Source organism: Camelus ferus, chromosome 12 (genome assembly GCF_009834535.1).
Source record: "Camelus ferus isolate YT-003-E chromosome 12, BCGSAC_Cfer_1.0, whole genome shotgun sequence".
In the NCBI taxonomy this organism is placed as follows: Eukaryota; Metazoa; Chordata; class Mammalia; order Artiodactyla; family Camelidae; genus Camelus; species Camelus ferus.
Window position 1 is genome coordinate 8166870 of NC_045707.1, and position 17247 is coordinate 8184116.

At 54.0% G+C, this 17247-nt stretch overlaps 1 protein-coding gene across 5 annotated transcripts in view; it reads left to right on the forward strand.

Annotated features, from left to right (window-relative positions):
• PARVB (parvin beta) overlaps window positions 1–17247 on the forward strand; it is a 93563-nt gene that overhangs the window by 46431 nt on the left and 29885 nt on the right. For 4 of the 5 annotated variants that reach the window (XM_032492402.1, XM_032492401.1, XM_032492404.1 and 1 more), the window contains exons 2-4: window positions 3354–3443; window positions 6179–6249; window positions 13913–14015. In XM_032492402.1, the coding sequence (XP_032348293.1) occupies window positions 3354–3443; window positions 6179–6249; window positions 13913–14015 (264 nt within the window). The remainder of the gene's footprint in view (window positions 1–3353; window positions 3444–6178; window positions 6250–13912; window positions 14016–17247) is intronic. The other variant, XM_032492405.1, reaches the window with a different exon arrangement.

Consider the following 17247-nt stretch of genomic DNA (forward strand, 5'->3'; position numbering starts at 1 on the left):
GACTTTCTGGCAGAAGGACCAGTCCTTTCAAAACCAAGGCATTCCCAGGATTAGCAGAAAGCCACTGACCTGGCAGAGCGGGGTCCTTGGGGAAAAGCCATGGTTCAAGGGGAGCCCCTCCTTCCAAATGTCGGACGGACCCTCATAAGACGATAATCAGATTTCAACCGAAAGCCCCTCGGTGAAGGGGCTGTGTCCCTCAGAGAACCCAGCCCGCGAACAGCAGCAGAGTCCCAAAGGGGCACTGTGGTTCAGCAGTGTCACTTCCAGAGTCCCAGCTCTGATCTGCCACCCACATACTTTACCTGGATTCCCAAAGTCCCTTTTTTGGATTTTGCCATCTTTCAAGGCCAAGTTCAATTGCTGCCTCTTCCGGGAAGCCTTCCCTGGTTCTCCCTGGGATGAGTTCACTTCTTCCTCAGAAGCCCCTGCAAGGTTGGTGCTGCCGCCATCCCCACGTTACAGACCAGGACACTGAGGCTTAGCAAGATGAAGGAACTGGCTGGAGGCCACACGCCAGCACGTGGCACAGTGAGACCTGAACCCGGGGCTCCAGGCCCCAGACCATCCTTGTTTTCCTCTGCCCTATGCTTAACAGGCCTGTGGAATGTCCCGTTGGCCCGAGCCTGGGCGGTTCTGGGAGAGCATTTCTCCTTTATTGAAGCTGTGAGATCCCGGGTCCTGTTTAGTGTTATCTTTGATGTTCAAGGCCGGTGTGGAAATGTCTCTGTTTTCATGTGACCCAGTTTCTCTGCTTTGAAATGCCGTGCCCGTTCTCCTCCCCTCTCCCTGTGTTTGAGATCAGGCAGCCGGGCTCCTGGAAGCATCTCTTTATCGCCGCAACAGCCCCCCCCCGCCCCACCCCTCCAGTCGTTCCAGTCCTCATCCCATGTCCAGGCAACTGGATGACCTGTGCGACAGCTCCAGGGCTTCTGAGAGGAGGTACAGGCTCAAGGTGAGGACTCACCTGCATGGCTCACCTGTGCCCCGAAGCCCACCTGTGCAGCCCTCCGCCTACAGGGAACCAGGGTCTTTTGTTCTTCCTCTGCTGCGAACAGAACCATCGCAGACAGCCTTGACCCACGGGGACCCCCCTGGCCTCTCTGTCCTCCTGTGATGTTGGCCCAGGAACCGGGAGTGGGGAGCCCCCCGCCGCTGCCTGCACCCGCATCCCCAGTTTACAGACATGCCTCTCACATACGCAAGGACTTTTTGTGAAAAACCCCATTTCCCTCCTTCCCTTTTCTACCTTTGGAAGCTCTTTGTGGGTTAAAAGACTCTTTGTAACTCATAATAGAGTAAAAACAATAGCTGAAATTTGGTCTCTGTTTTCTCAACGTGCCCAAGTGACGGGGGGGGGGGGAATCTTGGAATGTTGTTAGGAGACTGGGGCGCGGGCTGATCTTGGGCTCATTTGCCCCGAAGGTGTGTAACATGTGTCTGCTTCTTGCACTGAGGGCAGCTCAGGATTTGGGGAGACAAAGGTGGCTGTGCGTGGGCTCTGCTCTTAGGCTGTGCCCTGCAGGGGGGGGTGGGCGGGGCGGGGACTGCGCCTGCTCCTGCTGCGGGCTGACCTCCAGGCTGCAATGTTGTTGGGAGGGGCCCACCTTCTCCCCTCTCTTCTTCTAAATTGAGGTGAAATATGCGTAACAAAATTTAGCATTTTTAGCCCCTCTTACTCCTTTTTAGGTGGACAGCTCAGTAGTGGTGTTAAGTACATTCACATTGTTGTGCATCCATCTCCTGAACTTTTCCATCTTCCCAGACTGAAACTGTCCCCGTTAAACGCTCCCTCCCCATAATTTCTCCTTTCCGTTGCTGTGAATTTGACTCTCAGGACCTCACGTAAGTGGAATCAAACAGGATTTGCTGTTTTGTGTCTGGTTTATTTCACTTAGTATAATGTCTTCAGGGTTCACCCACGTGGTGGTTTGTGGCAGCATTTCCTTCCTTTTTATGGGTGAATAACATTCCATTGTATGTCGGGACCGCATTTGTTTATCCTTTCATCCATCAGTGGACACTTGGGCGGTTTCCACCTTTGGTCTGCGAATCGCTGTGTAAATCATCACTGCTGTAGACCATGGTTGTGCAGGAGAGCCCGTTTCTTATCAGTCCTGTGTCAGGGCCTTCCTGATGTTAGAAGCTGTGTCTCCCTTGTGAGGGACAGAGGGTGGCTGGTCCCCAAAGCTGGGTCTATTGCTGAGTCCGGAGAGCCCGCCGTGTGCTCGGCTCTGGGCTTGGGGCCTGACGTTTGTCATTTCATTCGATTCTTCCAGGGGCCCTGATGTTTTAAGGAAACGGGGAGAGAGGTTACCAGAGGTGCCTGGGGTTGGGCCACCATGACCTGTCCCCTGGCTACTCTGCCCCCTGCCCCTTCGAGTCCTGGAACTGGAAGTGTTCAAGGTTCAAGGGTATGGAAAGAGGACATGGGTTTCCACCTCTGAGGACGTTTTGTTACGGGGGGGAGGGTCCTCTGCCTGTGTCACTGGTGATCGCTGACGGAGAGGGCTGGTTTTGTGGCACGTGGTCAGGGACTGTTGCCCAGCAGTTCTCAGCCAGGACTGGGAAGGCGGCAGGTGCCCAGCCTCACCTGTACTCTCTGAGTGGGATCTCGGGGCCGGAGCCTGGAGTCTGATGGCAGCTGGGCTGGTGTGACTCAGGGTGCTTCCCAGGGGTCCCTCTACTGTGGGATCGAGGGGTCCTTTCTGCACGGCAGGATCCACGCTACCCCTCCCATCGCATTGCCCTGGGGGCCCTGCGACTGTCCACCGACTGCCCTCTAGACAGGGATCCTGTGCTGCCAACTGACTTCTGATCCAGTTTGTTAGATCCTGTTGCTTGTTCCACTGCCCCCGACCCTGGGCATCACCTGGTGTCAGCCCCTCAGGATTCTGTCCCCGAACCTGGGCTCGCCTGTGTGTGTGCTGGGGTTGGGGGTCTTCACACCCGGAGTCCACAGCCGAGGACACAGCCGTCCAGGTGGGGAGGGGAGCTGCCTTTTCAGGCCCTGTCGCTGTGATCCAGGCTTTGTCCGTATCAGTAGCCGTGGGCGGATCTGGAAGCATCCAGAAGCTTCTGCGTCTTCGTCATGTATTCCAAAAAGCAGTGAAGCCCTGGCAGGGCTTGGCGGGACGCGGGGACTGTTTGGCTGGGGGAACAATTGCAGAATGTATTCTTGGTCCGGAGCATTTTTCCTTGGACTCTTTTTCTGGGCAGCAAGCCATTTAGGAATGTTTGTTAAGTGCTTAAAAAACAGGAGTTGATTTCTCCGTGTTTCCCCTGCCAACGTGTGAGGCCACAATATTCCATTTATATTGACCGGCTTTTTCCTTTCTCTTTCTGCTCAACAGTGAGTGACCTGCAGGAAGAAGGCAAAAATGCCATCAACTTGCCGATGTCCCCTGCCTCGGTGGAGATTCACCCTGAAGACACCCTGCTCGGTACCGTGGGTCCTGCCAGCTCCCTGCCGTGGGCCAGCTGAGCTGCCGGGGGGTGTGGTTCACTGGGGGGTCGTGGCCATTTGATCAGATGTCACACAGGGTGGCATTTGAGAGTCTGCACTCTCAGCTCAAGGTCATGTTTGGGAAAGTCTGTAGTGGAAAAGCCAGCCTTCCGCTGTAGGTTTCTGCCGCTCTGATTTCGAATGTCAGTTTCGCTATTATTGAAGTGCGGATCAGGAGACTCCTGCTGCTGAAAAGATGGTTTGCTACACGCATGGTTCCCACGGTGAGGAGGGAGGGCGCTGGGGTTGGACAGGAGGCAGAGAGTGAGGGGGAAATGTGGGCAGAAGCCTTTCTTGTGGATTTCACGGAAAACAGTGGGGAGGCAGAGGAGCAGGTTTGGATTGTCTGGTTGAGGTCACTTCAGGGGCCACTCTGAGTTGTCTGTACCTGGCCTTGGGGTGATGAGGGCAGAGGCTACAGGCTGGGAGTGTGAGGGCCCTCAGTACAAGAGGTGGTTGGGGGATGTGGGCTCTGCACTGTCGTTTGCATTTGAAAGGCACTCATAGGGGACACGTTTGCTGTCCTGGGAATCAGCTAGCTCTGGGAGGGGCAGTCCCTCCAGGCCCCCAAGGCCCCAAGATGTCAAAGCATCAGAGAATACAGAAAATAAGTAACACGATTAATACATGCCCCCCCCCCCCCATCTCTGCACGGGCCAGAGCAGCCCCAGTGCCAGGGGCTTGCGAGGTGGCACCTGCCAAGTGGTGACGGCCCCACACCCACACCTACCGCCTGGGGACCGAGTCACAGCCGGCACTGATGGGCGATGGCCTGGACACGCGTTCCTTAAAGTGTGTTTTGAGATTGGTTGGCTCTGGAAGACAGTCTTGGAACATTCCACTGTTTCCAAACCCTGGTTCAAAGGGAAGTCCTGACCTATCCCTGTGTCGTGGTTCCCAGCACATGGCCAGGCCAGCAGGAGCTCGTGGGGGAGAAACACAGACGCCGGTTCAGTCCGGCTGACCTGACGCCCAGTGCTGGACGAGCTTGGGGCTGCCCCTGGGGTCCCCTGCGTCTTCCCCTCTCCTCTCAGAAGCAGTCCCTTCACTGTTGGCGGTGGTACATTGTCTTCAGTCTGGTTGGAACTGCTGCCCAGGGAGGTGACCCTCTTTGAGGGGAAACTGGGATGAGCACAGTCTGAAAATGACCCTGATTCAGAACAGGGTTCCCTCCACCCCCACGCTTGGCACTGTGGATGGTTGGCTCTGGATGATTCTTTATGGTGGGGCTGTCCTGTGTGTTGTGGGGTGTTGATCAGCACCCCTGGTCTCTACCCACTAGATTCCAGTGGCATCCCCCTCTCTACCAGTTGGAACAACCAAAAATGTCTGCAGGCGTGGCTGCATGTCCTGTCCCCTGGGAGGAGGTGCGGGGGGTGAGGGGGCGCAGCTGCTCTGCTGAGAACCCTGCTCTAGGCCAGCAGGAGTGCTCAAAACCGGATTTCTCTTAACTGTGTGGCAGGCTTTTGTTGTGCCTTGGACCTGCTTTTCCCTGGGCCCTAACCTCCCTGCCTTAGTATTTTGCTCAGTAGCTACTCTTGGGGCTTACTTTGCGCTGTAAGATTCTGCTGGCCCCTGTAGCTCTGTGGCCTTGAGAAGAACTGGCCTGGTCAGCACCTGGAGCTGAGAGCTGAAGGGTGAAGGGGACGTGAAGTGTGGGGAGAGTGTTGGACAGGGAGCCGCAGGTGCCGAGGCCCAGGGGCCGGAGGTGCTGAGAGGCTGTCAAGGAGTCAGTGGAGGCCGGAAGGGCTGGACTGGAGGGTGTCCAGGAGAGCTGGGGAAAGAGGCCACAGAGGGCGGCCACGGGGGAGGATGCCGGCCTTGATCTCAGGAGTGATGGGAGGCTGCTGAGGGCCCTCAGCAGGGACATCACAAGGGACCGCCATGTGGTCCCCTGCGTGTTACCTGCAGCATCTCTCTGAAGCATCAGGTCTAAACATAGTTGGTCAGGTTTTAAATTTTGCTGTGGTGAAGCCTCTGTCACTCAAAGTCATTTCATTCCCACCGACGTGGACAGCGCCCCAGTCGTGGGAGCTTAGGCGGTCCCGGGTGCGGGTCATCACCACCTGCACGTCCTGGGGGCCCTGGCTCCCACCTGGAGCCCGCACTGTGTCTCCTTCCTTTCCTTTTAATGCCCCGTCAGCTTTGTTCCTGCACCGTGTCTGACCCTGTGGGTCTCGCCCCTCTGCCAGCCCCTTCCCCAGCACCACGTCTCCCCCTCCGTACGCGCTCATTGGAGCCCGTGGTCCATGGGTCAGGCCAGAATGCGGAGGGAGGAACAAACAGATAAACAGAAAAAGATATGGGTGAACAGTTTGCCGTGAGACATCTTCTTTTTTTTTTTTCCGGTTCTTTCTAAGATTTGTCTCCATACCTCCTTACGCAGTGGCAAGCTTTCTCAGAGAGTGATGGTGGATGAGGGAGCTTTTCCCACAGATCCAATTCAGACCTGTGTGCATGTCCCCAAAAGATGGGGGTGGACACCCCATCGCCTCCCGGAAGGCAGGTCCGCGCATCGGCCGCCCGCCCGGGCCGCGTGACTGCTGCAGGGCCGTTTGATTTGGTCTGTGCTTACTGAGAGGACCACGGGGGTCTGCTCTCAGCGCCCCCCATCTGTGTGAGGGAAGCCGCCCGCCCCCACTGACACTAACCTGACTGTCCTCTGTCCCCCAGAGGAGAACGAGGAACGCAGGGTGATCGACCCCACCTCCAGGGACGACCCCAGATTCAAGGAGCTGGTCAAGGTGAGGATGAGGGTCTTGGTCGGTCTATCCCTGGTAGGGCAGATCTTGGGGTTCAGGCTCTTGTGGGCAAAAGAGCAAAGCCTAGGGGCTGGTCCAGGGGCCTCAATGCTGCGTTCCGGGGAGGGTGAGGAGGCTAGACGGCCCGGAGTGCCTCCCAGGGGCCCAGCCCCACCCTCGAGGCTGGGAGCAGCCGGAGTGAACTCTCGGCACCTTGCAGACTGGTGTTCAGGGCGGTCCCGCTCTTGCTGGAGCACAGAGGTGGGGGGAGTCCAGAGGAGGCTCTGAAAAGCGGGCACGTGGGCCCCTCCGGCCAGCCCTGCTCATCCTCCTCTCATGTTGCTGCCCCTGCCTGCGCTGGCCGGTGGTCAGATTCTGAGAGTCCTGGAAGCGAGGACGGGCGGGAGGGGCTGGGGCTCTGCGGCTCTTCGCTGGGGCTGTCGAGGGGGCGGGTGAGGGGCTGGGGGGGTGGGGGCAGCCCTCTTCTCCGTGGTGGTTTCTCAAGCTCCAGCTTAGCGTCGAGGCTTTATTCCAACGTCTGTCCGTGTCCGCGTGCGAATTGCAGTTTTGATGGCTCTGACTGAGTCACAATAGGGCTTCAAAGGTAACCCCGGCCGGCAAAGGCTCTGACAGCATCCTCACCCGGTCAGACCCGATGCCAGGTCCGGGGCAGGCAGCTGTGGAAAACGCCCACCTCTGCAGCCCCCGCCAGCCCAGCTGACCCCTGGCTTTGATGACAGTGCGCGCCACAGACAACTTCTCTTAAAAGGACATTTTCAAAAGTTTCTCCACCTTGACCGTGGCTGTTGGGCCTGACGTGGAGCGCAGCTGCCTTCTCACAGGGCTGATTCAGGACAAACAAAACCTTCACGTGTTTTACCTTTTAAAAAATTGAAATGGAGAGTGTCATTTTGGGGCCCATCCCGAAATGCTGATTCTTAACAACTTAAATTGCTGAGTTTATTTTGTTAAGAATTTTTCTTCTCCCCTGGACACCCACTTTGGTATTCTGAACAGAAGAGTGTCGGTGAGGAAGGCGACCTTGTCTTTCAGGCACCAGAGTGTTCTCCACAGGCCACGTCTAAGTAGTAAAAGGGGTGCTCTGTGTCTGTCGGGGCTCTGCAGAGAGACGGAGCCAGTGGGTGCAGCTCTGTGTCTGTCTGTCTGTCTGTCTGTCTATAGAGGTTTATTCCAAGGATGGGCGCACGTGACTGGAGGCTGAGTCCCGTCAGCCCAGCTCCTCGTCCCGGCCGGACACCTTCTCTCAGCTTGCACTGCCTGGAACTGTTGTGTGTTTATTTGCTTGGTTTCGGTCTTCCTCCTCCATCTAGAATCTACTCCCCACGCAGTCGGACTGTCAGCATTTTGCTCCCAGGGGAGTCCCCGTGTCAGGAGGTTGCCTGCGCACAGAGGTGCTGAATGAGGGAGCGGGGCTGGCAGTGCCCACCCGAGGTTGTGCCTCAGGACCAGCCGGGAGGGCGTGTGGCCCGCAGACAAGGCAGGCTTCTGCCCCACCCCGGACCTCCAGGGTCCGAGTCTTGGGAAGGGGGCCCTGGGAGGATGGGGTGGGGGGGAGGAACCTGTGAGCTGGATGCTGATATAAGTGGTCCCCAGAGCCGCCGTGGGGACCCAGGGGTGAGGATGACCTGTCCTGGTGGTTCAGACAGAACACCTCCATCCACGTTACCTGTGTGATCCTTGCTGCTGTTCAGAATGTCCGTCTTGGCTCTAGGCCCTGATCATCCAACCTCCGACTGATTAAATCTGAGGAGGTCCCAGCAAAGGCCGCCTCCCAGGGGATCCCCATAGGGATCTGACCCAGGAACGGTTGTTCTTGGTGCAGAGCGTGAGCCTGACCAGGCCAGGGTGAGGTCCAGCCGACATCCTCACGGCTGGCACGCCCCGGCCTTGGGACCAGCGCGACCTTTCTGAGGAACCACAGCCAGTCTGCTTGCTTGCTTTCTCTGTTCTCCATCATCTGTACTTTTTTTACCTCTTGTCTTGGCCCCTGTCCTGTCTCCCTCTGTAGCTTTACCCCTGCTGATCCTGATGCCTCAGGACTGTCACTATTTAAAATATTGTGACCTGACCTCTGCTTCCTGTTTAAAAAAAAAAACAAAAAAACCCTCTGGCTCTGGCTAAGCCAGGCATTACTTGAAACATTCTCCGAACATCTCTTGTGTGTAATGCGGTGTTACGGGGTGCAGGGGCGTGGTGGGCTCTGGAGTTGGCTTCCTGGATTCAAATCCTGGCTCGGATTAAAGTGGGAGAACAGTAGTGCCCGTCTGCAAGCGTGAGGATGGCATCAGATGCGACTCCCTGTCCTCAAGGTGCCAGGTGCTGGAACCGGGGCACAGACAGGGCAGAGCCGGGACGGAGGTCCACGGGCAGGTCTGTGGTTCAAGTTTAGATGTGAGCACAGGTATCCTGTGGGTTCGAGAACGCAAAGACCTAGCCTGTCTCCTCTTTGCTGGGGTTTCGTCCTGTGGTCATTTTCGCTAGCATCCTCCAGAAATGCCCTGAGTCTCTTCCAGGGTGAACAGCTGGTGCTGCCCGGGGAAGAGAGCAGTTTATGGATGAGATCCTTTATATGTTTAATGACCCTTGAAAGAAGGAATGGCAGACGTCATGCTTTCCAGAGTGAAGATCCAGAGAGGGGCCTCCGCACGTGAGCATGCTGGCCCAAGGCAGGCTGGTCGGGTCACTGGGGGGGTACCCGTTCCTCCCCACCAGCAGATTTCACGTCTCCTCTTCCAGTTTATTGGACCAGACTCTGCCGGGTTGTTAAGTTCTGTTTTCTCCCTCCCTTTGTCCCCATGAAGAAAGCTGCATGGAGACGGTCTGGGCGGAAGATGGCGTTGTCACCGCCAGGGGGAGGGGGGAGACACCCCGTGCCGCGTCTGGCGCTGCACCTGGCCGGGATGGCCTGCTGCCTGTTGCAATAAGCCTGCGTCCTCAGTGGATTAAGCCACTACAAGCCTGTTTGGAAGTGATTAAAACATAACTGTCATGGCTTTTGGGGAGACAGGCTGCAGATCCTGATTATCATTCAGAAGGAACTCCGGGAAATTTTGTATTCTGGTTAAAGTAAGCTTGAAAAAGATCCCTGCAAAGAGCACTATGCCGAGGGCATCATTGGTCTGCGTCCTAGACGTGTGCCTGCAGGAGTCGGGGTGTGCAAATGAGTACGTCCCTAAAATCATGACCGGTGCCATGTTTAAAAAGTCTTTTGTGAAACAGGGGATTGAGATGGATGACCTGGGCAGTGCGAGGCCAGGGTGATGATGTGGCCAGGAGGAGACTGCGTATCTGCAGGGGCGGCCGTGAACCTGGGCCGTGGATCTGCGTTTGCTTCCCAGAGCTGACCTCCGTGGCCTGTTGTGTGCAGTTTGCCTTTCATCCCTGTCTGCCTGTTGTTTTTATATTTGGACTTGGACCAGGTCAGAAATCCAGATGGGATTTTTTAAGTTTTAGTTCCTTCATAGCAGAAACATCTCTGGAGTCTTTTCCGACAGGACTGTGCTCTGGGTGAGGCAGCCTCTGGAACCAGGCATCTGTGTGCCCAAGAGAACCTTCGAGGTCTGGGCAGCTCTGCTGCTGATTTGAGCACCTTCCACGGGTCTGTCCCTGGTGTAGCCCCTGGGGCTAAGCCCCTGGGGCTGTGGCATTGAGCAGAGAAAGGCCCAGCCCTCGTGGGGCTGGCAGCCCAGCTCGGGGAAGACAGGTGGAGGGACGAATGCTTCTGTGACCAGGAGGCGTGAGTGCTTGGAAGGAAGCTAAAGCAAGAAGCAGGATGGTTTCCTCTCCCCTCTGCTTTAGTCGCTGAGCAGAGACCTGCTCATTGGTACCCAGGGGGAGTGTGTGACTGGCAAGGCGGCGGTGGGTACAGAGGCGCCATGGGATGCACGCTCTGGCCTGCGTGAGGGCCAGCGAGGAGGGCAGTGTGGCTGGAGCCTAAAGAAAAGGGACGAGGGTGGTCAGAGGTCAGATCAGAGATGGGGAGGGTGAGACATGGTGCCTGACTCCCAGGGGGTTGGTGGGGCGGGGGTGGGGACCAGCTCCCTCTAGTGGCCGTGGGAGGACCAGCTGGGCTCGGGGCCTGGTCTGCCCTTCATGCTGGGGCCCTTCCCTGTGAGCAGCTCTGACACCCAGCTGCCCTACGTACGGCAGAGACTAGGTCATGTTTCTTTCTATATGCAGCACCTATGGTGGTGTCCCCGTACACCAGGTGCTGCTGGCGATGCTGAGTCTGTCAGAACGGGGCTCAGTGACATGCTGAGAACTCCCGAGACGCGCTGCTGACGTCTGTGTAGATCACGGTGGTTGGTTAGCACTGCCGACTGGATAGTCACCCAGGTCCTCAGAACAGCCCTGCAGAGGCAGATGCAAGCACCTGCATCCCAGAGATTAACTTTTATGACAGGTTTATTGAGGTAGAATTTACATACTGTACAATTCAGTGGCGATTGGCATACTCCCAGAGTTTGTTCAACCACCACCTCAGTCGATTTAAGAACACTTTTCATCACCCCCAAAACAAACCCCATTCCCATCAGCACTCAGACCCTATTTCCCTGCTTCCTGGTCCCTAACAACCACTTTATCTCTATAGAATTTTTCTGTCTCTGTAATTTACATGTTCTGGATATTTCATATAAGGGGAATCATACAATATGTGACTTTTGTGTCAGGCTTCATTCATTTGGACATCGTGTTTTTAAGATTCATCCATATTGAAGCATGTATCAGAACGTCATTCTTTTTTATAGCCGAATAATATTCCATCGCATAGATATACCACAGTGTGTTTATCCATTCTTTGTTGATGGCATTTAGGTTGTTTCCACATCTTGATTATTTCGAAATAGTGCCTGCTACGAACATTGAGGGGTATGAGGTTTTGTGTGAACTTAGGTTTTCAGTTCTTTTTGGCATATACCTGGTGTGAAATTGCTGTGTCCTATGGTGATTCTGTGTTTAACCTTTTGAGTAACTGCCAGACTGTTTCCATAGTGGCTGCACCATTTTACATCCCCCCAGCAGTGTATGAAGTTTCTTTCAATTTCTCTGCATCCTTGGCTACACTTTATTGTACGTCTTTTTGATTATCGCTGCCCCAGTGGGTATGAAGTGGTATCTCATTGTGGTTTTGATCTGCATTTTCCTGATGGCTAATGATGTTGGGCATCTTTTCATGTATTGGCCATTGGTCTGTCTTCTTTGGAGAAATGTCTACTCAGATCTTTTGCCCATTTTTAAAATTGGGTTTTATTTATCTTTTTATTACTGAGTTTTAAGTGTTCTTTATATATTCTAGATACAAATCCTTTATCAGATGTGTGATTTGCAAAGTCTTCTCCCATTCTATAGGTTGTCTTTTCAGTGTCTTGATAGTATGTTTTGAAGTACGAATGTTCTAAATTGTAAGTCCAATTTATCTATTTTTTGTTTGTTGCTTGTGCTTTTGGTGTTATAGCTAAGAAATCATTACCTAATCCAAGGTCATGAAGATAAATCTCCATGTTTTCTAAGAGTTTTTAAGTTTAGTTCTTACACTGAGGTCTCTGATCCATTTTGAGTTAATTTTTGTATATAGTGTAAAGTAAGGGTCCAAGTTTATTCTTTTGCATGTGGATGTCCAGTTGTCCCAGCACCACTTGATGAGACCATTTTCCACCAGTGAATTGTCCTAGCCCCCTTATGGACATCAGTTGACTGTAATGTGAGGTTTATTTCTGACCTCGTGTCTGTTCCATTGGTCTCTGTGTCTACCTTTTTTTGATGCCACTACCATATGTTTCGATTACTCTAGCTTTGTAGTGAGGTTTGAGATCAGGAAGTGTGAGTTCTCCAACTTCTTTCTTCTTTTTCAAGGTTGTTTTGGCTTTTGGGGATCTCTTGACTTTCCACTTGCATTTTAAGATTTGCTTGTCAAGTTGTGCAAAAAGAAGCCATCTGGATAGTGATTAATTTTTATAAATGGCATCTATTATTATTTTTTCTAATTACCAAAGTAATATACACTGCTGAAAACCTGGAAGACAGAAAAAGCAAACAGAAGGCAGCGGAAATTTAAAAATTTTTGTCCCTCCAGGCTTTTTTTTTTTCTCTTGTGTATTCAGCTTTTCTTATGCAAAATTTGGAACCATTCCAGAGTTGATAAATGTCTGGGAGCACATTTGGATTCATACCTTGGGAGAAGCTTCTGGAACTGGAATTCCTGGGTCACGTAGCACACACAGGGAGGGGGGTTGCTTTGTCTTCTTTTTGGGGGACAGAATTAGGTTTCTTTATGTATTTGTTATTTATTAAATGGAGGTACTGGGAATTGAACCCGTGACCCCCTGCATGCTAAGCACACACCCTACCACTGAGCTGTACCCTCCCCTACTATGTGTACTTTTGTTCAAGTCTGTGCAGGCATCCGGTTTATGTTTCAGAGAAGTGCCTTAAGTGATGTCAGCCAAGTGGAGCTCTGTTCGGTGGGAATCCTGTTTCTCCGCAGATTTTTCACAATCGAAGCTGTCTTCTTTTGTGATACATTACTCAGTGAACTGAATGCACACCTTGTTGAGAAGAGGCTGGTCTAGAGAAATGAACACAGGTGCCCACATGCAACTTGGATGCCCGCGTATATAGCAACGCTGCTCATAACAGCCGAAAAGTGGTGACATCCTGAATGTCCCCAGCTGGTGAATGGATCCGAGAAGTGCGCCTCTCCGTACAGTGAAATTCAGCCCTGAGGTGGAAGAAGTCCTGACACGTGCTATCACCTGGGTGAACCTTGGAAACTTCTTGATGAGTGAAAGAGTCCAGATGTAGAAGATCACGTGTGATGTGATTCCATTCATATGGCGCATCCAGAGCAGCTACATCCAGCGAGAATGTGGTTCTGTGGCTGGAGTGAGCTGGCGAGGGGAGGATGGAGAGTGACTGCTGATGGGACGGAGTTTCCTTTGGGGGTTGGAAATGTTTTGGCGGGGAGGGTGTAGCTCAGTGATAGAGCATGTGCTTAGCATGCACGAGGTCCTGGGTTCAATCCCTAGTACCTCCATTAAAAAAAACTTTAAAAAAAAAAGGGTGAATTGCGTGGAATATGAATTCTATGTCAATAAAGCCATGAAAAAAATAGTATGCCGCTGAGAGTAGCATCTTGCTGGTGAGTAACACCTGCACGGTATCCCCTTTCTCACCAGAGCTCTGGGCTCAGGGTGATGGGGGAAGGTTTGGGTGCAGGTATTAAGGGAGAGAATTCTATTATTTGTTATGTTATGATGGGCAGGATCTGTGCTGTCCGGCCAATGGCAGGCATGTTACTGATGGTTCCTCATTTAATCCCCGCTCCTCCTCCACGCTGTGATGAACAGATCATCACTTTTTTTGGCTGAGACTCTGCACCCACTCAGGTCCCCGCTAGGAGGAGGCCAGTCCCACCACGGTGCTACCCTCCACCTGCTGTCCTGTGAATCCCACGGGGGTCCCGGCAGCCCAGGTTTGGGGGGCCCTGCAGGCTGGGAGAACCTGCCTTTCCCCTTGGGCTCGCCTGGCCCTGCACTGGGGCATCTCGGTGTCCAGCGGCCCTCAGTTCCTGCGCTTGCTCTGGTCACTGCCTGGTCCTCAGGGCACAGCTCAGTGGTCGAGGCTACCACACCTGTCCATCCTGCAGGTTCTCATCGACTGGATTAACGATGTGCTGGTGGAGGAGCGGATCATTGTGAAGCAGCTGGAGGAGGACCTGTACGATGGGCAGGTGCTGCAGAAGCTCCTGGGTGAGTGCACGGAAGGGCGGGCCCAGCCCCTGCAAAGGGCCACAGCGAGGGGTGGCCCCAGGCTGGACCGCACAATTCTCTACATGGCGACATCTGTTACTCGTCCGGAGAGTAGATTTAAGCCACAGCCCTGAGCCCACGGCTCCCAGGGCTTCGTTTGGGCTCCAGGTCACCTGACCTCTCCTCGTCTCTCAGGTGGGCGTCCCCCAGAGCTCCAGCCATGGGTCACACACAGCTTCCAGAACCATCTGCGGCCTCTGTGCTGTTGGGTGCACATGTCCAAGGGGCGCTGTGTCCTCTGGGTCAGCCCTCCCTGCCAGCCTTGTGCCCGTCCAGCTCTGAGCACCTCCAGGCCTGTGCTGGCTCATTCAGGCTGGGAGATGCCGGAGCGGGGCAGGTCCTCAGCTATGCCCTTGAGGGACATGATTTGGGGGTGGGGGAGGCAAGAAAGGAGACTGACTTGCCGACGCTCTTTTCATGTCTGTCCACTGGGGACAAGTTCCTCAGTGAAATGTACGTAGAGCACTTAACACGGTGCTGGGCACACGTCCTGGAGTCAGGACAGGGTCGTTAACAACAATAGAGGCAAAGACAAAGAAATGAGGGGTCAGAGCAGGGCTGGAGGGTCCCCAGAGTCCCCCTGAGTAACAGGCTCACGGTAACTACATGTTGACCAAGTCAGTGAAGAAAGCCCTGTGGTTTCGTTTCCGGCAAGGACGAAGGCTCCCTTCACAGGAAATGAAAAGGCAGCAGGTAGGTGAGGCTTTTTCTGGCTCTGTTGGACGTTGGCACCATCCAGATGCTCCAGGAGAGATGAGTTGTCTGGTGGACAGTGTCTCAGTCCCCAGGAAGCTCTGATGTCCCCAGATCCCTGCGAGGTGGCGTGGAGGGCTCGGCGTCCCCTTGCCAACTTGGATCACTCCCTTCCCAAAGGGCTGTGGCTGGCCCCGCCCCCCGGCATCAGTGGGGCTGGCAGACCTGCTGATCCTGGTAGAGGGGGCTCCCTAGCACACTGCCTGGAGGGTCCCTCCTTCCAGGCAGGTCTAGCTTTGGGGGTGCTTTTCACCGGGAGAGACACCAGAGGGAGAGCAGTCAGGCAGGGGCTGGGGCAGGAGGGGAGCATCCCAGGGAGGGGTGACCCTGGGACCACAGGACGCAGCCCCTGCAGCCATGAGGGCTGTGGCCTTGGCTGAGCATCCGCGCCCTTCCTCGGACCGGGTGCCTCGGGGCAGGGTTTGCGCACACTCAGCACAGTGGCTCTTACAGATGGCCTGAGCTTGGAGGGCACCTGTGGGTCTGTGGGGAGAGGAACTGGGTCACGTAACTGGCTTTGACGACATGGTGATTGATGGCTCACACATTGTTCTGTCCTTATTCAGTCAGTCCTCAAATGGCACATTAGAAGGGACCAGATTTTGTGTTTATTTTGGTCATCCCTTCACTCGTTGAACAGATATTCTCTGGCCTACTATGTGGCAGATGTGGCTCTGAACCCTGGAGACTGGTGACAGAGGGAGGAGATCTTGTCCTCACCACCAACACACATCTGGCAGAGGGGAGAAGGAGAGCCGTTACAGGGTGGTTCATCCTAAAACAAATAGATGCTTTAGGAGAGTGACAAGCACTAGGGAGAAAATCAGAGGGTCACGGGGTGGAGGGGCTGAGTGGGGTAGAGGGGCTGGGCAGTCCAGGCCAGCCCTCCAGGGAGCTGACATTCAAGCAGACATCTGCATGGTTGGCATGGAAAGAACATTCCAATCTGGGACCCTGAAGTGAGGAAGAGTCTGTGGTGTTTAGAGTGGCGGAAGGAGGCTGCAGGAGGCGGGGGTGGACAGATGGGGCCAGATCCTGTCCGGCCCTTGTAGACGAAGGCTTTTATTCCAAGTGACAGGAAGCCACCAGAGGTTTTGAGCAGGGCCGTGACCTGATCTGAGTTAGAGTTTTAAAAGGTCGCCTGGGCTTCTGGGTGCGGGATGGATGAGGAGGAGGGTCAGGTGCGGGAGCTGAGAGGTCAGTCAGGACAGCCCAGGCTCTGGATGAGTGGCTCGGTCCAGGATGGAGGTGCGGACTTGGGGAGGTATTTTGGAAATTAAAGCCGCCCGAGGCATCAAGGCTGATGGCCAGGTTTGTGGCCTGAAGAAACTGGTGAATGAGGAAGCCCTTGGGACTAGCATCGGGGGTGGGGAATGAGGAGGGAGGTGTTGCAGCCCACCCGAGTCAGCTGTGGGGTAAGGGTGGAGGTTGGCAGTGCAGAGATGTTTAATGCTGTGGGACTGATGGCCTCACCTGGAGAGGGTGTTCCAATTTCAGTATTTGACTGAACGCCATTGGCCAAGAATTAAATCTCTGTTTGGCTAAGCTGAGAACCCCCCATCTTAGAATGAGCTGCTTTGGTACAAGAATACATCTAAAATTAAGTTATCAAGATTGTTTAATAATTGTCACAATTTTATTATTAAAAATGTTGGTTGGAGCTTTGTTTTGTGTTGTGTCGTTCCCAGCACCGTCAGGTGCTAGGTTGCTCTCAAGGCCATCAAACTGGAATCTGATGATACACTCACTTTCCACACAGGAGGAGAGAGGGGGCCATGGCTCTTAGGCTGACACTGTCCACAGGGATTCTGCTGATGGTGAAGCTGCCCTGGGTATCAGCTTCCTTCCCTCTCTATCGTAAAGACCTAGTTTCCCTTTGACTCTTGGACTTGAGAAGTTGGCTATTGGTGACAAAACTTGTTTTTTAAAGTAGTCCTTTGAACTGGTTCTTTGTTCACTGCCCAAAGGAGATACTTTCTAATATTTTCAGAAGCAAACATAAGAGTGTTGTCCTCACTTGCATTTTTATTTCTTATTCTTTTTGCGTACACTTCTGGCTTCACCCACCCAATCATTTGAAAAAATTGTGTCCCTAAGCCTTAGTTCTAGCGGCGTGGCTGTGGAGTCTGGCTCTTAGGACCACAGGGCCAGCTCTGGGTGTGCATCTGCACTCAGCCTTAGGTGCCTGTGAATGGTGCCAGCACCCTCCACGGAGGAGAGTGACGGGCATCTAGGGGCAGGTATCCCATTAGAAATCCTTGCCTGCTCAAGGCACATCCTTTTGGTCCCCACTTCAGTTGGCCCCAGCGAATGCGGCCCTTGCTCTGAAGCTGCTGTGGTCATCAGTGAATCCTGCTCTGTCCGTCTTGTTATCTGTAATGTAGAACAGGAGGCTGACTTGGGCTCGGGCAGCCTTTTT